This window comes from Podarcis cretensis (assembly GCF_951804945.1).
Source record: "Podarcis cretensis genome assembly, chromosome: 3".
Lineage (NCBI taxonomy): Eukaryota > Metazoa > Chordata > Lepidosauria > Squamata > Lacertidae > Podarcis > Podarcis cretensis.
The window spans coordinates 29,956,829-29,977,133 of NC_137172.1; the positions used below are offsets into that span (position 1 = coordinate 29,956,829).

General features: G+C 42.3%; 1 protein-coding gene across 1 annotated transcript in view; it reads left to right on the forward strand.

Moving 5' to 3' along the window:
* TGFB2 (transforming growth factor beta 2) overlaps positions 1–20,305 on the forward strand; it is an 87,557-nt gene that overhangs the window by 65,742 nt on the left and 1,510 nt on the right. Inside the window, exons 3-6 of the mRNA XM_079968887.1 lie at positions 14,364–14,496; positions 14,612–14,722; positions 16,373–16,547; positions 18,316–18,469. Of these exons, the coding sequence (XP_079825013.1) occupies positions 14,364–14,496; positions 14,612–14,722; positions 16,373–16,547; positions 18,316–18,469 (573 nt within the window). The remainder of the gene's footprint in view (positions 1–14,363; positions 14,497–14,611; positions 14,723–16,372; positions 16,548–18,315; positions 18,470–20,305) is intronic.

The window sequence follows — 20,305 nt, forward strand, 5'->3', positions numbered from 1 at the left end:
GTCAATACGATCATAGCCTGAACTGAATATGGAAGTGATCAAGAATGAGACCATCTCATGGTTTATTCATGGACTCTAATACCGGTTTACTGTCTGCAAAAAGCCACTTGCAGTTGCCATCTCAGCCTGTGATAAATGTGCTCAGATGATTTATTTTACCACTTCCACATTTATTTGAGGCTGGAGAAGCGGCAATTCCATGGATGGAAAGTAATCCTAGAATGCGGATGTGTGAATACTAGTCCTTCCAAATAGGGACCGTTTGTGTACAGTCCCATTGAGTACTGTACATACATCATCAGGCTGCAACAAGATGTTATGACAATCACCAAAAACAGTGGCTATGTCTCCTTTTCCCTCCAGTAATGTTTAGTAATATATATTATTTATTCCTTATCTAGAGTTGTAGACCACCCTTCATCACTTATAATGATCTCAGGGCAGTTTCCAGAATATCATAAAATAAACATCATTTAAACACACACACACACACACCCCAGTTAAAACTATCATTAAAATTGCAGTTAATGCTAAATGCTGCAGCCCAATTGCTGACAGGAATAAGATTCTGTCAGCATATTACACCTTTGTTCAAAGATCTGCACAGGCTGCTGTTTTGTTACAGGGCCAAGTTGAGTGTTTTACTATTGGTATATAAAGACGTGCCTTCTCAACCAATTTCAGCCTGCAGAACTTGCCCTTTTACAAGTGCCAAATAATGTTCATTCCACATTTTCAAGGAATCAGTCTTTAGACTGTTTCAGCACCTAAAACCTTTTTAAAGCCTAACCAGACATATGAATTAGTTACCTGTATTCATTCTCAACATTTTACCAATTTTTTTTTGTTTTAATGTTAATTGCTTTAATGATGATTATTTTATGCATATTTGGTTTTCTAATAATCTTTGTGGATTTTAGCTGTGTATTATTTGCAATTTTATTATGCACACCCCTTAAAACTATTTTTTTTAAAAAAAACACCCCAGAGCATCCTAAAATTACTGAAAACAGAAAGCAACTTCGCTGGTTTATGCCTGGTAGAATAGGAATGTTTTCCCTTGATGGTGGAAATCTATCAGGGTCTGTAGTCTGCTCTTTTGGCAGTAGGGTGTTCCATAGGTAGGGACTCACAACAGAGGTAGCTGTTGCACATGTCACAACCCAGTGGGACAAGCTTAACAGTGAGACAAGGGCCCGGCATGGATGATATAGGAGAATGTGTCTCAAGAAACATGCCTGCCATGACATCATCATGCTATGCCATGACATCATCGCCAATGTGTTTCACAGTCATCAGCCAATGAAGCAGATTTAGCAGGAGACTGTTTTGTTGGCAGCCATATTTCAGTCCCAATATGTCATTCTAGCCTCAGAGCTACATAGCATTGTTGTTAAGGAATCATAGAAGGGACCCAAGGGTCATCTAGTCCAGCCTCCATGATGCAGAAATCAGCTGAAGCATCCAAGACAGAGAGGTGGCCACCGAAGCTCTGCTTAAAAACCTCCACTGAAGGAGAGTCCACAACCAACCGAAGAGATCCATTCCACTGTCGAACAGCTCTTACTGATGGAAAGTTATTATGGATGTTTAGTTCCTTTCTTATAATGTGAAGCCATTGGTTTGGGTCCTACCCTCCGGAGCAGGAGAAAACAAGCTTGCTCCATCCAGGCAGAATTCCCCTGTCCCTCATAATAGTAAACTGTCCAGTGGAAACCAAAATGTATTAAAGAGCCTTCCTGTGTTTGTCTCTTCCCATTAACGGGAGTTTACCGTATAGTAAAAGCTATGGTTTTTGCAGTAGTGATGTATGGAAGTGAGAGCTGGACCACAAAGAAGGCTGATCGCCAAAGAATTGATGCTTTTGAATTATGGTGCTGGAGGAGACTCGTGAGAGTCCCATGGACTGCAAGAAGATCAAACCTATCCATTCTGAAGGAAATCAGCCCTGAGTGCTCACTGGAAGGACAGATTCTGAAGCTGAGGCTCCAATACTTTGGCCACCTCGTGAGAAGAGAAGACTCCCTGGAAAAGACCCTGATGTTGGGAAAGATGGAGGGAACAAGGAGAAGGGGACTACAGAGGACGAGATGGTTGGTCAGTGTTCTCGAAGCTACCAGCATGAGTTTGACCAAACTGCGGGAGGCAGTGGAAGACAGGAGTGCCTGGCATGCTCTGGTCCATGGGGTCACGAAGAGCCGGACACAACGACTAAACAACAACATAAGAGACTGTACTCAACATAAGTTCTAACAAAAGACCAAGACTTTAGGTAATATAAGATGGATAAAAGTCCTTTAAAAGAGGGAAGGGGGAGGGAAATAAAATGATTAAACAAACAAGCTCAAGCATCCACCAGTGTCTCTTGCTATGTTTTGAAAGATTGATGCCAAATGCGGGATTTATTGGAATTTGATCAGATAAAAATTTGAATGTTGTGGGAATGTCTTTGAACCCGTCGACTTGGCGGCCCCTTTGGTAGCCTTCACCACATCTTTATTTTATTATGGTGCTTCTGTATTTAGAAATAAACCTCTGCTCCCATTTTTCTTTTTCTTTTTATGAATAGGCATCCTGAAAGGGTACCCCGGCAGAGTAGGACAAGCTGTGGGGTGGAGGGAGGAAGCAGAGCGGGGCACAAATCCTATCCGTTGTTTGGAGTGGTTGCAGCGAGATTGTTTTTATGGCAGTTTATTAGCTACAGACTATAAAACAATAACGTGTTCAAATGACTTCCTATGGAAACAGTGCCATGTTTTGGTAACACATCATAAAGCATCATGAGGAATGGAGCTGAAATTCTGGGTTTTATTACTACTGTTATCTGAGGCTTTAGCCTGCTTAGGTACCTGATAGGCTGCTGGAAGGGAGGAATGCGATGATACAGGGAAGGAGGAGGAGAGGGGGACGCATTGAGCTGCACTGGGCTTCCAGCGGCAGCTCGGATCCCAGGGGGGACATTATATTACAAGGAAGGACTTGAGGAGGCAAAAGGTTTAAGGCATTTTTCTGCTCTCAGTTACACTGGTGTGGGTTTCGGATCACCAGATTCCTTCAGATCCTGCTCAAATAAAGACGGGAAGAGACCGCTCAGGAGAGCATGATTGCGTGATGGGCTCCACAAAGAGCAGAATAAGGTGGAATAGTTTGGTGGGTGGGTGTTGTAGAATGGACTGTACCACTCTATGCTGGGAGTGGGTGGGGGCCATATTTTTTTGAATTCTCCTCTGCACCAGCAAGGAATGGACTGGCTGGATGCAGAGGAGTGGTGAGAGGTAAAAGGTAAAGGTAAAAGACCCCTGGATGGTTAAGTCCAGTCAAAGGCGACTATGGGGTTGCGGCACTCATCTCGGCTTTCAGGCTGAGGGAGCTGGCATTTGTCCACAGACAGCTTTCCGGGTCATGTGGCCAGCATGACTAAACCACAGCAGGACGCCATGACGGAAACCAGAGCGCACAGAAATGCCATTTACCCTCCTGCCGCAGTGATACCTGTTTATCTACTTGCACTGGTGTGCTTTTGAACTGCTAGGTTGGCAGGAGCTGGGACAGAGCAATGGGAGCTCACCCCGTGGTGGGGATTCGAACCGCCAACTTTCCAATCAGCAAGCCCAAGAGGCTCAGTGGTTTAGACCACTGCGCCACCCGCTGGTGGGGGGCACCAGCTGGGGAACCCACAAAGAAGAAGGCTCAGAGCCAGGGGATCAGTGATGGGTCGATGATGAGTGGTCAGAATCTGAAGAAGTAACAGGGTTTAGTGAGCAGGAAGAGGCTGTGGCAGAGGGCAATCCAGAATCAGAGGCAGAAGTGCGGGCTGGAGAGGAGGGCAGCCAAGAGGCAGAGATGACACAGGCTGCTGAAGAATAAGCCCTCTGGAATAAGTTACCAGCTGAAATTAGACATGCTATACAGGGGCCTTGTTTATTGACATCTGTCTAGAAATCAAGATTGCTGGTTGCACCCATTGATCATCTTAAGTGTTTGCTACTATTGCTCCTTAAGATATTGGTGTTAATACAGCTGTGAGACTTTGCAGCTGTCCACAGGATTCCTCTTGTGTAGCCTCACTTGTTTGTCACCAAAATGCTGATGACTAAGCTCTGTCTCTTGGCTTCATTCAGTCTTCTTGCAGCAAATGTGTGTGACTTAGAGGAAAGCCAAGACAGGATTGTGCAAGAGCCATTCCACACCAGGCTTTATATAGGGCATAAAATCTAGCATCAAATTATCACCCTAGTTTATTTATTAATTCTCATGTTGGGATGCGATGGCACTGAATGGTGACCTCCAGATATTGGAAGAAGTGTGTCAATCAGCATCACTAAAAACAAAACAAAAAAGAGGGCTTGCTCTAGTTTAGTGGCTTTGCCTTCTATGGCTTGATGTTTTAATAAAACCTACCATGCCTCAGGCGAGCTACAGCTAAATGCTCATGCCTTTTTTTTGCCGAGGTTTATTTGTTTTGCTTTGCATGACATCTTCGTTCCTGACAATCTCGACATCTCCCTCAACTTCAGGAAATTGCACCGAGCATTTCGGCATTTTCCTGGGGTGAAGCTTTGTTTGTCTGTTTTTTGCTTGACGGTACTGAGACCGCTTTGTGCTGAACTGTAAAGTGAAGAAGACAGAAACAAGGGCGAGTTGTTGGGAAGTCTTCCCAGCTTTGTAGACATTATTTTGCTCTGCTAGCTAGATCAGAGGTAGCAGCCAACCAATGTGGTGGCCTCCAGATGTTACTGAACTACATCTCCCATCATCCCTGACCATGGGCCATGCAGGCAAAGGATGATGGGAGTTGGGGTCCAGCAATGACATCTGGAGGGCATAATATTGCCTACTCCAAAGCCAGATGGTTAGTGACTTCTTTGCAATGACCTCCCACAATCGATAACTCATTCCATTACTATGAGATTATCCTGCGACATGATTAAGGAAAATGTTTTGCATGGATCTCCACTTGTTGGGGTGGGTGGGTGGGTGGGTGGTACCAAATTATGGAGGTTAGTGAGAAATAACCTAGTCCACATGGAAGAACACTGATGTCATGTGGTATTTATTTGATTAATTATCAGTTTCAGCAAATTTATACAATACAGTGGAACCTCTACTCACATACAGAATCTGTTCCGGAGGTCCGTTCATGAGTCAATCTGGGTTGCTGGTAGAAGCGCCGTTCTGTGTGTGTACAGACAGTGGCAGCCGCTTCTGAGCATGTGCAGATGGCAGAAGCCGCTTCTGCACGTACGTGAATCACGGCAAACCCAGTATTTACTTCCGGGTTTGCTGCGGTCACAAGTCGATTTGTTCTTGAGTAGGGGCGGTGGTAAGTCGAGATTCTACTGTTTCTAAGTGGTGTACAAGGAAGATACAAAAGAGATGCAAATGATAAAATTTGTTAAAATGTACTGTTAAACCAGAAAAGCTTACTTAAAATGCCTGTTGAAATCTTTAAAAGTCTTCATCAGACACCTGGTGTTCAAAAGGAAGGGGACCTGTCTAGAGGCACCAGCTTCTCAGGATTACTGAGGGGGCCCTGATGTCACGCATGGAGGCAGAGGGTGGAACCAAAAGCCCTCTGAATAATGTGGGGCCCAAAGTGCCTCCGCCCCCAGGAACTGGCACCTACGGTAGAGCTTTTCAAACTGTGTGTTGCGCGACACATTAGTATGTCAGCTGCAGTGTGTAGGTATGTCGCACAAACGCTCCCCGCACTCCTCCTGGAGCTGGAAAGGGTTCGTTTCACTTCCGGTTTGCTAGTAAAACTGAATTACTGTGTCATGAAATGATGTAAAACTGAATTACTGTGTCATGAAATGATGCAAAACTGAATTACTGTGTCTCAAAACGATGCCTGTCCAGAAAGTGCCACCAACTTGAAAAGTTTGGAAAGCTCTGACCTCTGGACCTGTGTGATCACAGCCGGGAGAGAAATCCAGAGAATTAGGCCCACAAATCTGAATACACAGTTTCTGGTGGATGCGAGCTGTGCTTCTGACCCATGAGAGACTATTAACAGTGACTCCCCTGAATATCTCAGTGATCAGGCAGGGATATAAGGCACCAAACAGGCCTTATGATGTCCTGGACCCAAGATTTGACATTGAACTTGGCCTGGTAACATATGAGCAGCCCATATGATTGTGTTACTGATGTGCTATGGTTGTTGAAGTACCACTGCCTACATTTTCTGCCACACAGGTAGTTGTCATGTGTAAGGATACAGCCTTGCAGTTGCAACCCCTCCTCATTCTTTATTGCTCTCCACACTTTCCATATACCATATACCTGCCCCTTAAACACACTCTTTGGCAATATCGAGAGTTATCATTTCCAAAATAGGCTAAAATTAGACAGTGTTGTAGTGTTGTAGCCGGCAATGAAAATGGGATGTTGTTGGCAAATGTGGCTCTTTGATCAGACTGTCCGCTCCAGGAAAAAGACTGACACAGAACAGTTCTGTATATGCAGTGTTACCCTTGCAGATAGCAGGCCCTGAAGTGTATTATTCATAACAGCCAGCATTAAGAGCTGGCAGTGAAAAGATGGGGCACCCAAAGAAAGAAACGAGCTGTGGATGGGGACAGGAAACCCACCAGCCCATTGTAGTTTGTCAACAGATCTCTGCACACATTGAAAACCATTTCTCACAGTCATGAGGGCTAGTAACATTCAATTTTTAAAAACATGTCTGGTTTTTACTATTGTTCAACATGGGTGCAGAGGATGGAAGCAACCCTGTTGTGACTGTGTGAACTAATGTGGCTGCTACACCCACCCAAGCCGTAATTGGGTTTGGTCTGTGTCTGCAGCATGTACTCTTTATTTGCAAACTTGCATGATGAACGTGCTTGGCAATTTCTCAGGAAGCGGATCACAGAACTATAGGCTTTAAAACATTTGGCAAGTCATATGTACCTTTTGTATTTTGGCAAGAACTCTGCACCTCGTACAATAGTTTATAAGGACCACATTCTGCTCTCAATTATTGCCAGATCCAAACCTTGTTGAAGCCAAGGGAAAGACCCCTGTTGGCTTCCGTGGCTGCAATGCCATTCCCCTTTGCAATCGCACACCATTACGCAAGGCTGGCCGACAGAAGAGCAGGACGTGGAGGGTTTGGCAGGTAGGCCTGGTTGCCTAAAAAGGCCTGCTTGAACCCCTGTTGAATGACGTCCGTGCAAAATGTGCTGGAGTGGCTTTGCAGTAAGTGATGGACAACCTGAGTCACTTTCCCAGAAGAGAGAAGCAAACGCATAGGATTAGTTGACACCAGAGCTGAAACCTCAAGTTTCTCCCCTCCTTCCATGAAACATAAATGGTTCTCTCCCACCCCTGCTTTATCTGCACAACAGCTGGGATAGTTTGGGTTGTAGAGCATGAGACTCTTGATCTCAGGGTCATGGTTCATGTCCCACGTTGGACAAAGGATTCCTACATTGCGTGGGGGTTGCACTAGATGGTTCCTTCCAACTCCACACTTCCATGATTCTAACCCTCTGAGGCAGGTTAGGCTGAGAGATAGAGACTGGCCCAAGGTTATCAAATGGGCTTCAGGGCTGAATGGGCAGCTGAACCAGGATCTGCTCCAATCATAGTCCAGTGCTCCAACCACTGCAACCCAGGTGTGGTATGGGCCAGCCTTTAGCAATTAAGATGGTAGACGAAGGTACTAGCAAGTTAAACTTACCAATTTTGTTTTGAACATGTTTTCCCCACCCCTGTGCGTATAAAATCTGTTTATGTGTTTATGGTGTGGCTGATGTAACTTAGAAGTCAGCACGAGTGGTTGCATTCATGTCTGTTTATCAGTGGCGCATACCTGGGGATTTTTGCTCACCTTGGTGACCTTAAAGAATGTACAGTTGAACTCTGTTTTCTCATCATACACTGCTCACAAATAGTTGGATATATAACCAAGTAAGCATCACCTTGGGCTAGTCACACTTCTCTGAAGTCTCTCAGCCTCACTCACCTCACAGAGTGTTTGTTGTGGGGGAGGAAGGGAAAGGAGAATATTAGCCGCTTTGAGACTCCTTAGGGTAGTGAAAGGCGGGATATCAAGTCCAAACTCCTCCTCCTCCTCCTCCTCCTCTTCTTCATCTTCTACAGTATAGGTTACGGAAGTTTGCATGAGGTCATCATTTTGTACTTTGGGTGTGAGACAGAGGGAGGGGTAGTGGTACCCATAATGGTGGTTGTGGGTAGGGGGATGGGGCACTAAGGTGGGGACACTATGTGGGGAGACTCAGATGCCTACAGGAAACGAAACAGAATTGAACAATTTCTAAAAAAGAAAAACTTAGATGTCATATGTTTACAAGAAACCCATGTGGCAAAAAGACATAGAAAAATTTTGATCAACAAAAGATTAGGGAATGAATTTATATCCTCGGATAAAGACAAAAAGAGAGGTGTTGTTCTATACATTAAAAATAAAATTGAATCTCACCAATTATTCAAAGATGAAGAAGGGAGAATCATAGCTGTCCAAATCAAATGGCAAGGCGAGAAATTAATAATTGTCGGGATCTATGCACCAAATGGAAATAAGACTGATTTTTACAGATCATTGGAAGAAAAACTATTTGAGTACATGGACCAAAAAATTGTAATAATGGGAGATATGAATGGTGTGGTATCATTGGAAATGGATAGACTGAGAGAGGCAAAGAATAAAGAAGGGAAACTGCCTAAGACGTTTTTTACGATGATGAAGAACTGCAATTTGATTGATATCTGGAGACTCAGGCACCCCTTGGAGAAGCAATTTACTCATTATTCAGAATCGAATCAGTCAATGTCAAGAATAGATCAAATTTGGGTTTCGAACGAACTGACACCAAGAATTCATCAAATTGAAATACAAGCCAGAGTGATCTCAGATCACAATCCCATAGAATTGGAGCTAAAAGGCTTTGAAGAGAGATCATTTAGGTGGCGATTGAATGATAATTTGTGGGACGATCAGAAGATGGTTGAAAAAGCGCAAAAGAAACTATCCGAATATTTTTTGGACAATGTGGACAAAGGTACCAAAATGAGTATTGTTTGGGACGCAAGCAAAGCAGTAATGAGAGGTTTATTGATCCAACAAAATGCATTGAAGAAAAACAATAAGGAAAAAAGGATAAAAGAAATTTCAGGACAGATCATGGACTATGAGCAAAAATTGATCAAAAAACCTAACAATTTGAAAATAAAGCAGGAAATAAAGACTTTACAAACACAATTCGCGATGATATTAAGCAAAGAAGTTGAGTGGAACATCAAAAGGCTAAGACAGAAAAGTTTTGAATCAGCAAATAAATCAGGAAAATGGCTTGCGTGGCAACTGAAAAAAAGAAAGGAGCAGAATACAATCAATAAAATTATGATAAAGGGAGAAGAGACAACCGACCCGAAAGAGATAAGAGAAGGATTCTTGGACTTTTACAAGCAATTATATAAAAATAAAGAAAGGAATAATAAGAAGAAAATAGAAAGATATCTAAGAGAGAAAATGGTGCAAAAGATCCCGACAGACCAAAAAGACCAGCTGAATGCCCCAATAGAAAAAGAAGAAGTACAAGAAGCGATAAAGGACTTGAAAAGAGGGAAAGCCCCAGGACCAGACGGGTTTACATCAAGTTATTACAAAGAAATGAAAGAGGTGTTGACGACCCCACTGACCGTCGTTATGAACAATATCTTAAAAGAAAGAGACATTCCAGAAACGTGGAAAGAAGCATATATAACATTAATCCCAAAACAAGACTCTGACTTAACACAAGTCAAAAATTACAGGCCTATTTCGCTTCTGAATATAGATTATAAGATCTTTGCAGGAATTCTAGCAAAGAGACTGAAAAAGATATTAATAAAGATTATTCACAAGGATCAAGCAGGTTTCCTACCAGGCAGACAACTGAGAGATAACATAAGAACTATAATTAATGTCATAGAATATCTGTCTGATAGGTGTGATAAACCAGCGACTCTAATGTTTGTGGATGCAGAAAAGGCCTTTGACAACATAATTTGGGAATTTATGTTGAAGAATTTAGAACATATGGAGGTTGGTCAAGAGTTTTTCAATGGCATAAAGGCAATCTATACAGAACAGAGAGCAAAATTAATAGTGAACAATGTTATCACTGAAGATATAAAAATATCTAAAGGAACAAGACAAGGTTGCCCGTTATCGCCATTATTATTTATAACGGTTCTGGAAGTCTTTCTAAATGCAATTAGACAAAACAAACAAATAAAGGGGGTAGCAGTAGGTCAAAATGAGTATAAAGTTAAAGCCTTTGCCGACGATTTGGTACTGACTATGGAAGAACCAGTAGAAAGTATAGAGGAGGTACTGGACGAGATGGACAAATTTGGTACGGTGGCAGGATTCAGATTGAATAAAAGAAAGACAAAAATGATTGTAAAAAATATGGATCAAAAGATGATCGATTTAATGCAACAACGAACAGAGATAGAGGTGGTGAAAAAGGTTAAATATTTGGGAATTTGGGTGACAGCCAAGAATATTGATCTATACCAAAATAATTACATCCCGGTATGGAAGGGAATAAAGAAGGATCTGGAGGTGTGGGCCAGAATGAAATTATCATTTTGGGGAAGAATTTCCACAATAAAAATGACGGTGCTACCAAAGATGTTATTCCTATTTCAGACCTTACCCATATTAAAGGGTATAGGAATTTTTAAAGAATGGCAAAAAGTGATTTCAAGGTATATCTGGCAGGGGAAGAAGCCTAGAATAAAATTTAAATTACTGACGGATGTAAAAGAAAGAGGAGGCTTCGCCCTGCCAGATATGAGACTATACTATGAAGCAGCCTGTCTGTGCTGGTTAAAAGAATGGATAAAGTTAGAAAATAATGAATTATTAGATCTTGAAGGATTTGATAACAGATTTGGGTGGCACGCGTATCTTTGGTGTGATAAAAAAAGGGTTCACAAAGGATTTGGAAACCACATCTTCAGGGGTTCACTAATAGAGGTTTGGGAGAGATACAAGAATATACTGGAACCAAAAGTTCCACACTGGCTGTCCCCGTTAGAGGTAATAACTGTGAAGAAGATCAATATGAGAAATAAATGGGCCACTTACGGGGAACTGATAGTTAAAGAGGGAGGAAAATGGAAACTGAAGCCATATGAACAAGTTAAAGATCTAGTTTACGATTGGTTGCACCATTACCAAGTTAATGAAATATTTAAAAAAGATCTGAAGGAAAAGGGTTATGTGGAAAGGGAATCAAATTTCCAAAAGGACATTATAAACAATGAGTACAAAATTCTGTCAAAAATGTATAAGATATTGCTGGAATGGAATACGAAAGATGAAGAGGTCAAATCGGTAATGATACAGTGGGCAAAGGATTTTGGGTACAATATTCAATTTGAAGATTGGGAAAAATTGTGGAAAGAGCATTTAAAATTTACAGCATGTATCACACTGAAGGAGAATGTGATGAAAATGTTTTACAGATGGTATATGACACCTGTAAAATTAGCAAAGATGTATAAGGTTGATAACAAATGTTGGAAGTGCAAAGATAAGGAAGGGACATTCTTTCATCAGTGGTGGGAATGTAAGAAAGTGAAAAGTTTTTGGGAAATGATCTATAATGAGTTGAAAAAAATGTTAAGATATACTTTTGCGAAAAAACCCGAAGCTTTTCTTTTAGGTATGGTAGGAAAGGACATCAGAAGAAAGGACTGTAAGCTTTTCCAGTATGCGGTAACGGCAGCCAGAATCCTGTTGGCTCAGAAGTGGAAACAAGAGGAAATACCGACGATAGAAGAATGGAGACTAAAAATGACAGACTATGCAGAACTGGACAAATTAACTGGGAAAATTAGATATATTAAAGATCAAAAGTTCATCGAAGACTGGGGGAAATTTGTGGATTATCTGAAAAATATATGTGGTGTGAACACAACGCTAGCGGGATTTAAAGAGGCACTGTAAAAAAAGAAAATAAGTATTGTTTATGAGAAATAATAGGAGTAAGGAGGAAAAATGGCAATACGAAAGAAGGGAATGTGTACTAAAGGTGTAACTACGGATGATTGTCAGAGACGTTGAAGGAAGTCAAAAAATAATTATGATTTGTTGTATGCGGGATTGAACGAAGAATTGGAGGGAACTTTATAAATGTATAATAATAAAAATTATTATAAAAAAAAAAAAAAAGATGCCTACAGGCAATCCCATTAGGCAGGTACCTTGTGGAATGGCTGCTGTGCCTGCTAGTATTCTATTGGTTCACAATGAAGTCTCACGCATCCACCTTTTGATTGTAGATGAAGGAGGTGACTTGGCATGTATTACTGAGATCTAGATGGAACTGATATGTTGTACTATTTTATTGTTGTTAGCCGCCCTGAGCCCAGCTACGGCTGGGGAGGGCGGTATATAAATAATAATAATAATAATAATTATTATTATTATTATTATTATTATTATTATTATTATTATTATTTAACCCTGCTTTGCCCACATAGGTACTTGGTGCAGCACCAGTTTGTCGCCCTTCCTTTATTCAGCTTTAAAGTACAGTGGTACCTCGAGTTAAGAACTTAATTCGTTCTGGAGGTCTGTGCTTAACCTGAAACTGTTCTTAACCTGAAGCACCACTTTAGCTAATGGGGCCTCCTGCTGCTGCCATGCCACCGCTGCACGATTTCTGTTCTCATCCTGAAGCAAAGTTCTTAACCTGAGGTACTATTTCTGGGTTAGTGGCGTCTGTAACCTGAAGTGTCTGTAACCCGAGGTACCACTGTATCTTATTTTGGTATTTCATTGTATTGCAGTTGTAGCTCATTATACTTCCCTTGCCACATAAGATGGGAAATTTGCATCCATGGATGTTGCACTTTTTCCTGCAAGTTAAAACATGTCAATGCGACACTGACAGCGCAGGTCAGTACTGCCAGTTTTACAAGCAAAAGCACTGGGCAAGTTGGGATGTCACAACAAACCATGGTTTATCTTGACAAGAACGAGCAGCTGTGGGCCTTGGATTGGTGTGTTCTGTTCCCCACCTCCTCTTCCAATGCAGTCATGAGACAGAGGTGGGAAGGTCTTGTTTCCTTTTTAGATTTCATTCTGCCTGAATTCGACAAACTGCGGTTTGAAATTGGCTTGTTTTAACAAACCACGGTTAAAATTAGGGTTTGGACAGCACACGAAAGTGTGGTTAATTTAAAAAAATGAAAGTCGGAGACCCTGACTCACTTTGTCTCTTTCCCATCAGTGTGCTGTAATGGTTAGCTACGGTTTGGGAGACTAGGGTCTAAATCCCCACTTGGTGACCTTGGGCTAGTCACTTCCTCTCACTCCAGCCTACCTCACAGGGTTGTTGTAGGGATTAAATGAGAAGGTGGGGAACCATGTATGCCTTGAGTTCCTTGGAGAAAAAGATGGGATGTAAATGAATGAACCATGGTTCAAACTGTTAGTAGTATTTGCCTCAGCTGATCACTGGACAGGGGAGTATCTAGCCCATGAAAGGCATTTCCCAAGCCCTGTGCAATGCAAGCCTGGCACCTTGGCAGTCACCTGGGCACCTGCCACTAAATCTGGCTCTGGGCAATGGAAAATGGTACCTGGGCAGAGATGCTGGTACACTGTTAAAGCTAAGCAGGTCATGTCTTAATGATGGACATTCTGCTAGTCAATAAATCAGTGAAAGCAAGACTAGCGTTTTTATTTTCCAAGATCTTATTGAGTCACATTGTGGAGAATTTTATATGCTTTTTGAAAAACTTACACACTCTGGGTTATATCAGAAATACGTAAAGCAGGTCAACACAAGTAAAAGAGGATGTAGTCTGGGTTTGAAATGTGCTTTTATTTTCCTCCAGTGTCCCGGCAATGATGAAATTCTAACCCACTTTGCTGTGGTTTGTAGTAACTTCTGGCTTTGAAAGCCTGGATCTCAGTTCTGTTACCTCTTTGTAATGCACAGAGAGATCGAGCCAGGAGGGAAACAGTTCTGGGATGAGCAAAGAATCTTGGAGCCATGAGTTAAAGCTACTCTGATCTTTAAAACCCTAACCTTCCTGCCATATTCATTTGCAACACAGGAACATACACAGCAGCTCAGATGAAAAGCAGGATGCCACCAGGTCTGGTTGCAACATCAAAATTTGCAGGCTCAATATTGGAATCCAATTTCATTCAATGTATTTATATCTATATCTACTGTATGTGATTGTTTGTAACCTGTTGAGTGCTGCAATTATTTTCTGTACCATTGCCATCTTGTTTTGAACTAGTTTTGAGCTAGTTTTTCTTCTCAGTGAAATCCTGAAAGCCCATAACCAACAGAATGTATGTTGTCTTTTCTCATTTGCAGGTTCTGAAAACCAAAGATCTAACATCACCTATGCAGCGCTACATTGATAGCAAGGTAGTTAAAACCAGAGCTGAAGGCGAGTGGCTATCTTTCGATGTAACTGATGCAGTACACGAGTGGCTCCACCACCGAGGTGACCATATCCTAAGCCTTTGATCATTTAGAGCCTGCCTATGCTAAATCCAAATGGTTTCAGGTCTGCACTGGATCTAAAGGCAATTTCCCCTTCCTTCCCTTATGTTTTGCAGACAGGAATCTTGGATTTAAGATAAGTTTACACTGTCCATGTTGCACGTTCGTGCCTTCAAATAATTATATCATCCCAAATAAAAGTGAAGAGCTAGAGGCAAGATTTGCAGGTAATGACAAAGCATAAAAATTAAAATTGTTATGTGATAAGTAAGAGGAGTTTTTACAGTACATGGAAAATACAAAAACCCAGTTCATTGAAAAGATTGAGCTCTGTGTGTTTATTTTGTGTGTGTCTGTGTGTGTGTAGAAAGAATGATCTTGGTCTCCTTCCTGAGAGAAAGCTCACCACATTTCTCCAGTGCAGCTAAGAGGGAATGCTCATGGTAACACCAAGGTTTATTGAAGCCAAATATTGTTTGGATGATAACTGGGATTCCCCAGAAGCGTGATGCAAATCCCTAACCGGCTCCACACCCAAATCCAAGTGGATTCGTCAACTGAATCAAGTGGGAGCAAGTGGGTCGTGGTCATTGAGTACTAGCAAATGAGAACAAAGGAAACATTTGTGGATAGATGTTTTAAAAAAACTGCAGTCCACAAGAGTGTTTCCGGGTGGAATAGACTGGAATTAAAAATCCATCTTGCAACAATAAAGGAACCCATAAATCGATTTAACAGAAAATTACAACAAAATTGAGAGGAATCAATTTCAGTGATAATTTAAATTGCCTGAGAAAGCAAGATGAAGGGTCCCCATTCCATTGTCCATCTTATATCAAGCCCTCACCCCCAAGTCTGCTGCTTTTGCATGTAGTTTAATTTACGGGGTCTCAAATAATGAGATCTGGAAGGATGAGTGTGTGCTTGTATACAGAGATTGGGTTGTTGTTTTTCCTTTAGTGATGATACCTGGGTGGGTTTCAGTAGCCTTATTTCCTGTTATCTTCTAGTGCAATCTAACCCCATACAAATCAATGAGTCAGACTATTGTTTTCAGCCTTAGACTGCAGTCCTAAGCATACATATTAGGGTGTAAGTCCTATTGTGCTCAGTGGGACTTGATTCTAAGTAAGCATGCTTAGGATTGGACTGCACAGCATTTTTAGCTTAGATTAGTAGAGTGTATCAGAAGCGTAGAGTTAATATTTGAGTTAAATAAATATCTAAATGCATGTTGTAACTGTGAAAGAAAAAAACTTTAATATATTGTATTACAACTGATTCAATGACTAATCATGAATGTAGATGAAGTTTATGATATAGTTCATCTCCTGGCATTGCTATGTGCTGAAATTGCATTTTATTTTATTTTATCTGATGGAGGGCAGAATACGTGTTCAGTTTGGATACTTCTCCAAACCACAGCTTGACACATTAGGAACATGCCATGGATTCACACAGCCTCCGTCTTCTGTTGTACATCAGTTCCAACTTCCGTTTCTGGGTTGTTCTAACCATAGTTTGTCATGATATCCTATGCCAAACCATGATTAGTGCTAACCTACAAAGCATGGTCTACAAACACATTTCAATCATGGTTTGGGGCTCAGCACTAACCGTAGTTTCTACAACCCAGATGTCATACTATAGTAAAATAAAGATGAGTGTTGGTGTATAAGGAGCCACAGCGAGCAACATAATGAGAACTTCTTATGAAATTTACATATGCATATCAGCATGCAATAAATGCTCCCACCCAATGCCAGTGCCCTCTGATTTTTTTTTTCTGTGGTTCGAGTTTCTTGTAAAAAGTTGGTTTATATAATTTGTTCCAGAAGAGCAGCACAATATTTATTACCAAAATGTATTTTTTAAAGGTATTGATGACTACTACACATATCCCAGTGGTGAGAAATCTTTAAAGCCCAGTAGGAAAAAAAACAGTGGGAAGACCCCACATCTTCTGCTAATGTTATTGCCCTCCTACAGAGTTGAGTCGCAACAGTCCAGTCGGCGGAGGAAGCGTGCTCTAGATGCTGCCTATTGTTTTAGGTAATTATGGATTGAGGCGTTGTCTCTGCCTGTCTGCCTGCATGCGTAGAAATAGTTTAACATTCATAGAAGATAAATGTTGTTGTTGTTTAGTCGTTTAGTCGTGTCCGACTCTTCGTGACCCCATGGACCAGAGAACGCCAGGCACTCCTGTCCTCCACTGCCCCCGCAGCTTGGTCAGACTCATGCTGGTAACCTCGAAAACACCATCCAACCATCTCGTCCTCTGTCGCCCCCTTCTCCTTGTGCCCTCCATCTTTCCCAACATCAGGGTCTTCTCCAGGGCGTCTTCTCTTCTCATGAGGTGGCCAAAGTACTGGAGCCTCAGCTTCACAATCTGTCCTTCCAGTGAGCACTCAGGGCTGATTTCCTTCAGAATGGAGAGGTTTGATCTTCTTGCAGTCCATGGGACTCTCAAGAGTCTCCTCCAGCACCATAATTCAAAAGCATCAATTCTTCGGCGATCAGCCTTCTTTATGGTCCAGTTCTCACTTCCATACATCACTACTGGGAAAACCATAGCTTTAATAATTCCCTGATTCTATTTTTTAAAAATGCCTCTTGCTGGGTATGAACAAAGAGCAGTAGTTGAACACCCGGGTTCTTATAGTCTCGTTACAACTGATTTAATATAACAAAATTTGAATTTTCTTCCCAGTAAATTCCATTATCTCCTACTGGCCTTAGTTGTAATGAAAGGACCACATTTACTTCCCACTCCCCCACCTCCTGCAGAAAACAAAAAAACCATGCACATTGTGGCCAAGTTTAGATGTACAGTGGAACCTCAGTCTTTGAACGTAATCCGTTCCGGAAGATTGTTCAACTTCCAAAACGTTCGAAAACCGAGGATCAATGGACAGTCAGTAAAATCCATTGAAAAAATGGAAAAACACATAGCAGAAGCCGTTTGACTTCCGAAGCACGTTCGAAAATGGAAACAATTACTTCGAGGTTTTCGGCGTTCGGGTTCCAAATTGTTCGGCTTCACATTTGGCCCATGTGAAAAGGACCCTACCTGCATATCAAAATATAGAACTCATTCGACCAAGAACAAGATCTTGGTTGGTCCAGAGTCCTCTCCCAGCACTCTAGTTTCATGTAGGAGTTCTGCGGGGGCCTTTTCTCACGTCTACTGAACAGGTAGCCAACTGGAAGTTATAGGGATGGTCCACATGCTCGCTTTGCTCATGCTTTTATCTATTTCATTAACAGAATTTATATACCACTTCCCCATCAGAAGTGACTTATACTGGACAATATAAAATATTTGTTAACAGATACTAATAAAAGTGTTTAAAATATGCAAGGGGGTTATTACTATTACTGCAGGTATAGCAAACATGGCACCCTCAGATGTTGTTGGACTTTAGCTCCCATCATACTTGACCACTGGACAGGCTTGGTCCAACAAGATCTGGAGAGCGCTACATTGGCTACGCCTGTATGTTTCTGACTGTTTTGAAAGTAAATGTTTTTCGATCTAAAGATGAAGTGTACCCCTAATTCAGAAGAAAGCATCCATTTTGAGAATCATAGTATTGTAAAGTTTGAAGGGATCCCAAGGGTCGTGTGATCTAACCCCCTGCAATGCAGGAATCTCAACGAAAGCATCCATGGCCCATGGCCACCCAAGTTTGATGGAACACTGCATAGGGCTAACAAAGAATCTCTGTTTAGAGTTGCATTGAGCTCAGCTTCTTGCTCCCCAGCCCAGTTTTGGTGGCTGTGACTGTAATAATATGCTTGTCTGCAATTGCATTTTCAGGAACGTGCAAGACAACTGCTGCCTGCGCCCATTTTATATTGACTTCAAGAGAGATCTGGGATGGAAATGGATACATGAACCTAAAGGATACCATGCAAATTTCTGTGCAGGAGCTTGTCCTTATTTATGGAGCTCAGATACTCAGCATAGTAGAGTAAGTCTCTTCCTTTGCGGGGTGGGGGTGAGGGTTTAGATTTGTTTCCGGATAGAATATTAATGCTATATTGGGTGGGGGTGGGTACAGAAAAGCAGGATTTTTGATAATAAAAATAAGTTTATCTTTGTCCTCCCCCTGCAAAAAAACCCTGACAAGCTAGTGCGTTATACTAGTGTATTATTGACACAATACATTTCCAATGCAATAAAATTTGGCGCTGCCAAAGTCTTTTAAAAATAACTGGTGCAACATGTCTAGTCTGCACACCAACTGAACATATTTCAAACACACCTTGTATTTTTAAGTCCAGTTGCACAGCACACTCTCTGGCAGAATATCCTCCATTTCCCATAAAGTGGCCAGGGATTATGGGAATTAGAGTCGGGCAACATCTGGAGGGCCACCGGTTCCCCATCCATGCTCTAAAACAGTCAGTGCCCAAGCAGGGCCAGGGGCGATTTCATTCTGACCTCAGTGCCTTCTCCCTGCTGAAGCAGATGTCTGAGGAGTAGCGGCAACAGTTTCCTGGGCCTGTCCTGTTCTAAAATCAGTTTAGGCCCTTCTGTAGGCCAGGTTTTGATCTTCCACACGGCCCTAATGCACTGACTCCACCCATGGAAGTCATTCTAGGGCAGGCCTGCAAAACACATGGGACTTCTATGTTGCGCAGGCCTGTTCTAGGGAAAGGAATTCTCCTGGGCAGCTGTGATCAGGATTGGGTGTGTTCCATGTGCTGGCTTGTGAAAACCCAGCACAGAATCTAGGGTCTGGCACCCACTTTGGCATCCTGAAAATCCTGGCTTGCGTCACTAACACAAAAGCCAACTTCTCTTGGTTGCAGAGAGAAAGCTTGAAAGATTTGGGGCAGCGCCTGCTTATTCGAGGAGCTAAGGAAAGGTTGGGAAAGGTGGCTCTCGGTCTGCCCTTTGTAATTACTCTGCCCCCAATTCTACACCTATAACCTATAACCCCCTTGCCATTTTTCCTCTGCTCTGTCCCAGTGCCACCTCAACCCTTTCTCTCCGTCCTATTCCAGTGCCATCCTAGTCTCCTTTTTAAATGGAAACAGTCTTAATTCACTGTAAGCGCAGGTTTCAAGAGATCAAAATCCTCACAGGACGCTGCCTCATCCAGAGTCAGACCATTGGTCCATCTATCTCAGAGTGGGGAACCTTTTATGGCCAGATCCTTACCTCTGGGTGATGGAACCTGGCACCTTCTGCAGAGTACATGCTCTGTCCCTGAGCTGCGCCCCTTTCTAAACTGAAAGTGGGTATAAATGATTGTGGAATTCACTGTTAATGGAGGTTAGAACTCTCAGTGGCTACGCGTGACAATGGCTATATGCTGCTTTTAGTATAAAGGTAAAGGGACCCCTGACTATTAGGTCCAGTCGAGGCCGACTCTGGGGTTGCGGCGCTCATCTCGTTTTATTGGCCGAGGGAGTCGGTGTATAGCTTCCAGGTCATGTGGCCAGCATGACGAACCAGAGCAACGCACGGAAACCTATTTATCTACTTGCACTTTGACGTGCTTTCGAACTGCTAGGTTGGCAGGAGCAGGGACCGAGCAATGGGAGCTCACCCCGTCACGGGGATTCAAACCGCCGACCTTGTGATCGGCAAGTCCTAGGCTCTGTGGTTTAACCCACAGCACCACCCGCGTCCCTGCTTTTAGTATACTCTTGCATAAAAAGCTAATGAATGGCAGCTATGGGAGAGGGCGGTTGGCCCCGTGTCTTGCCTGTGGTTCTCCCAGAAGCAACTGGTTGTCTACTAGGAATGAATGAATCGATTAATTACGGTCCACTATGAAAACAGGATCCTGGGCTGA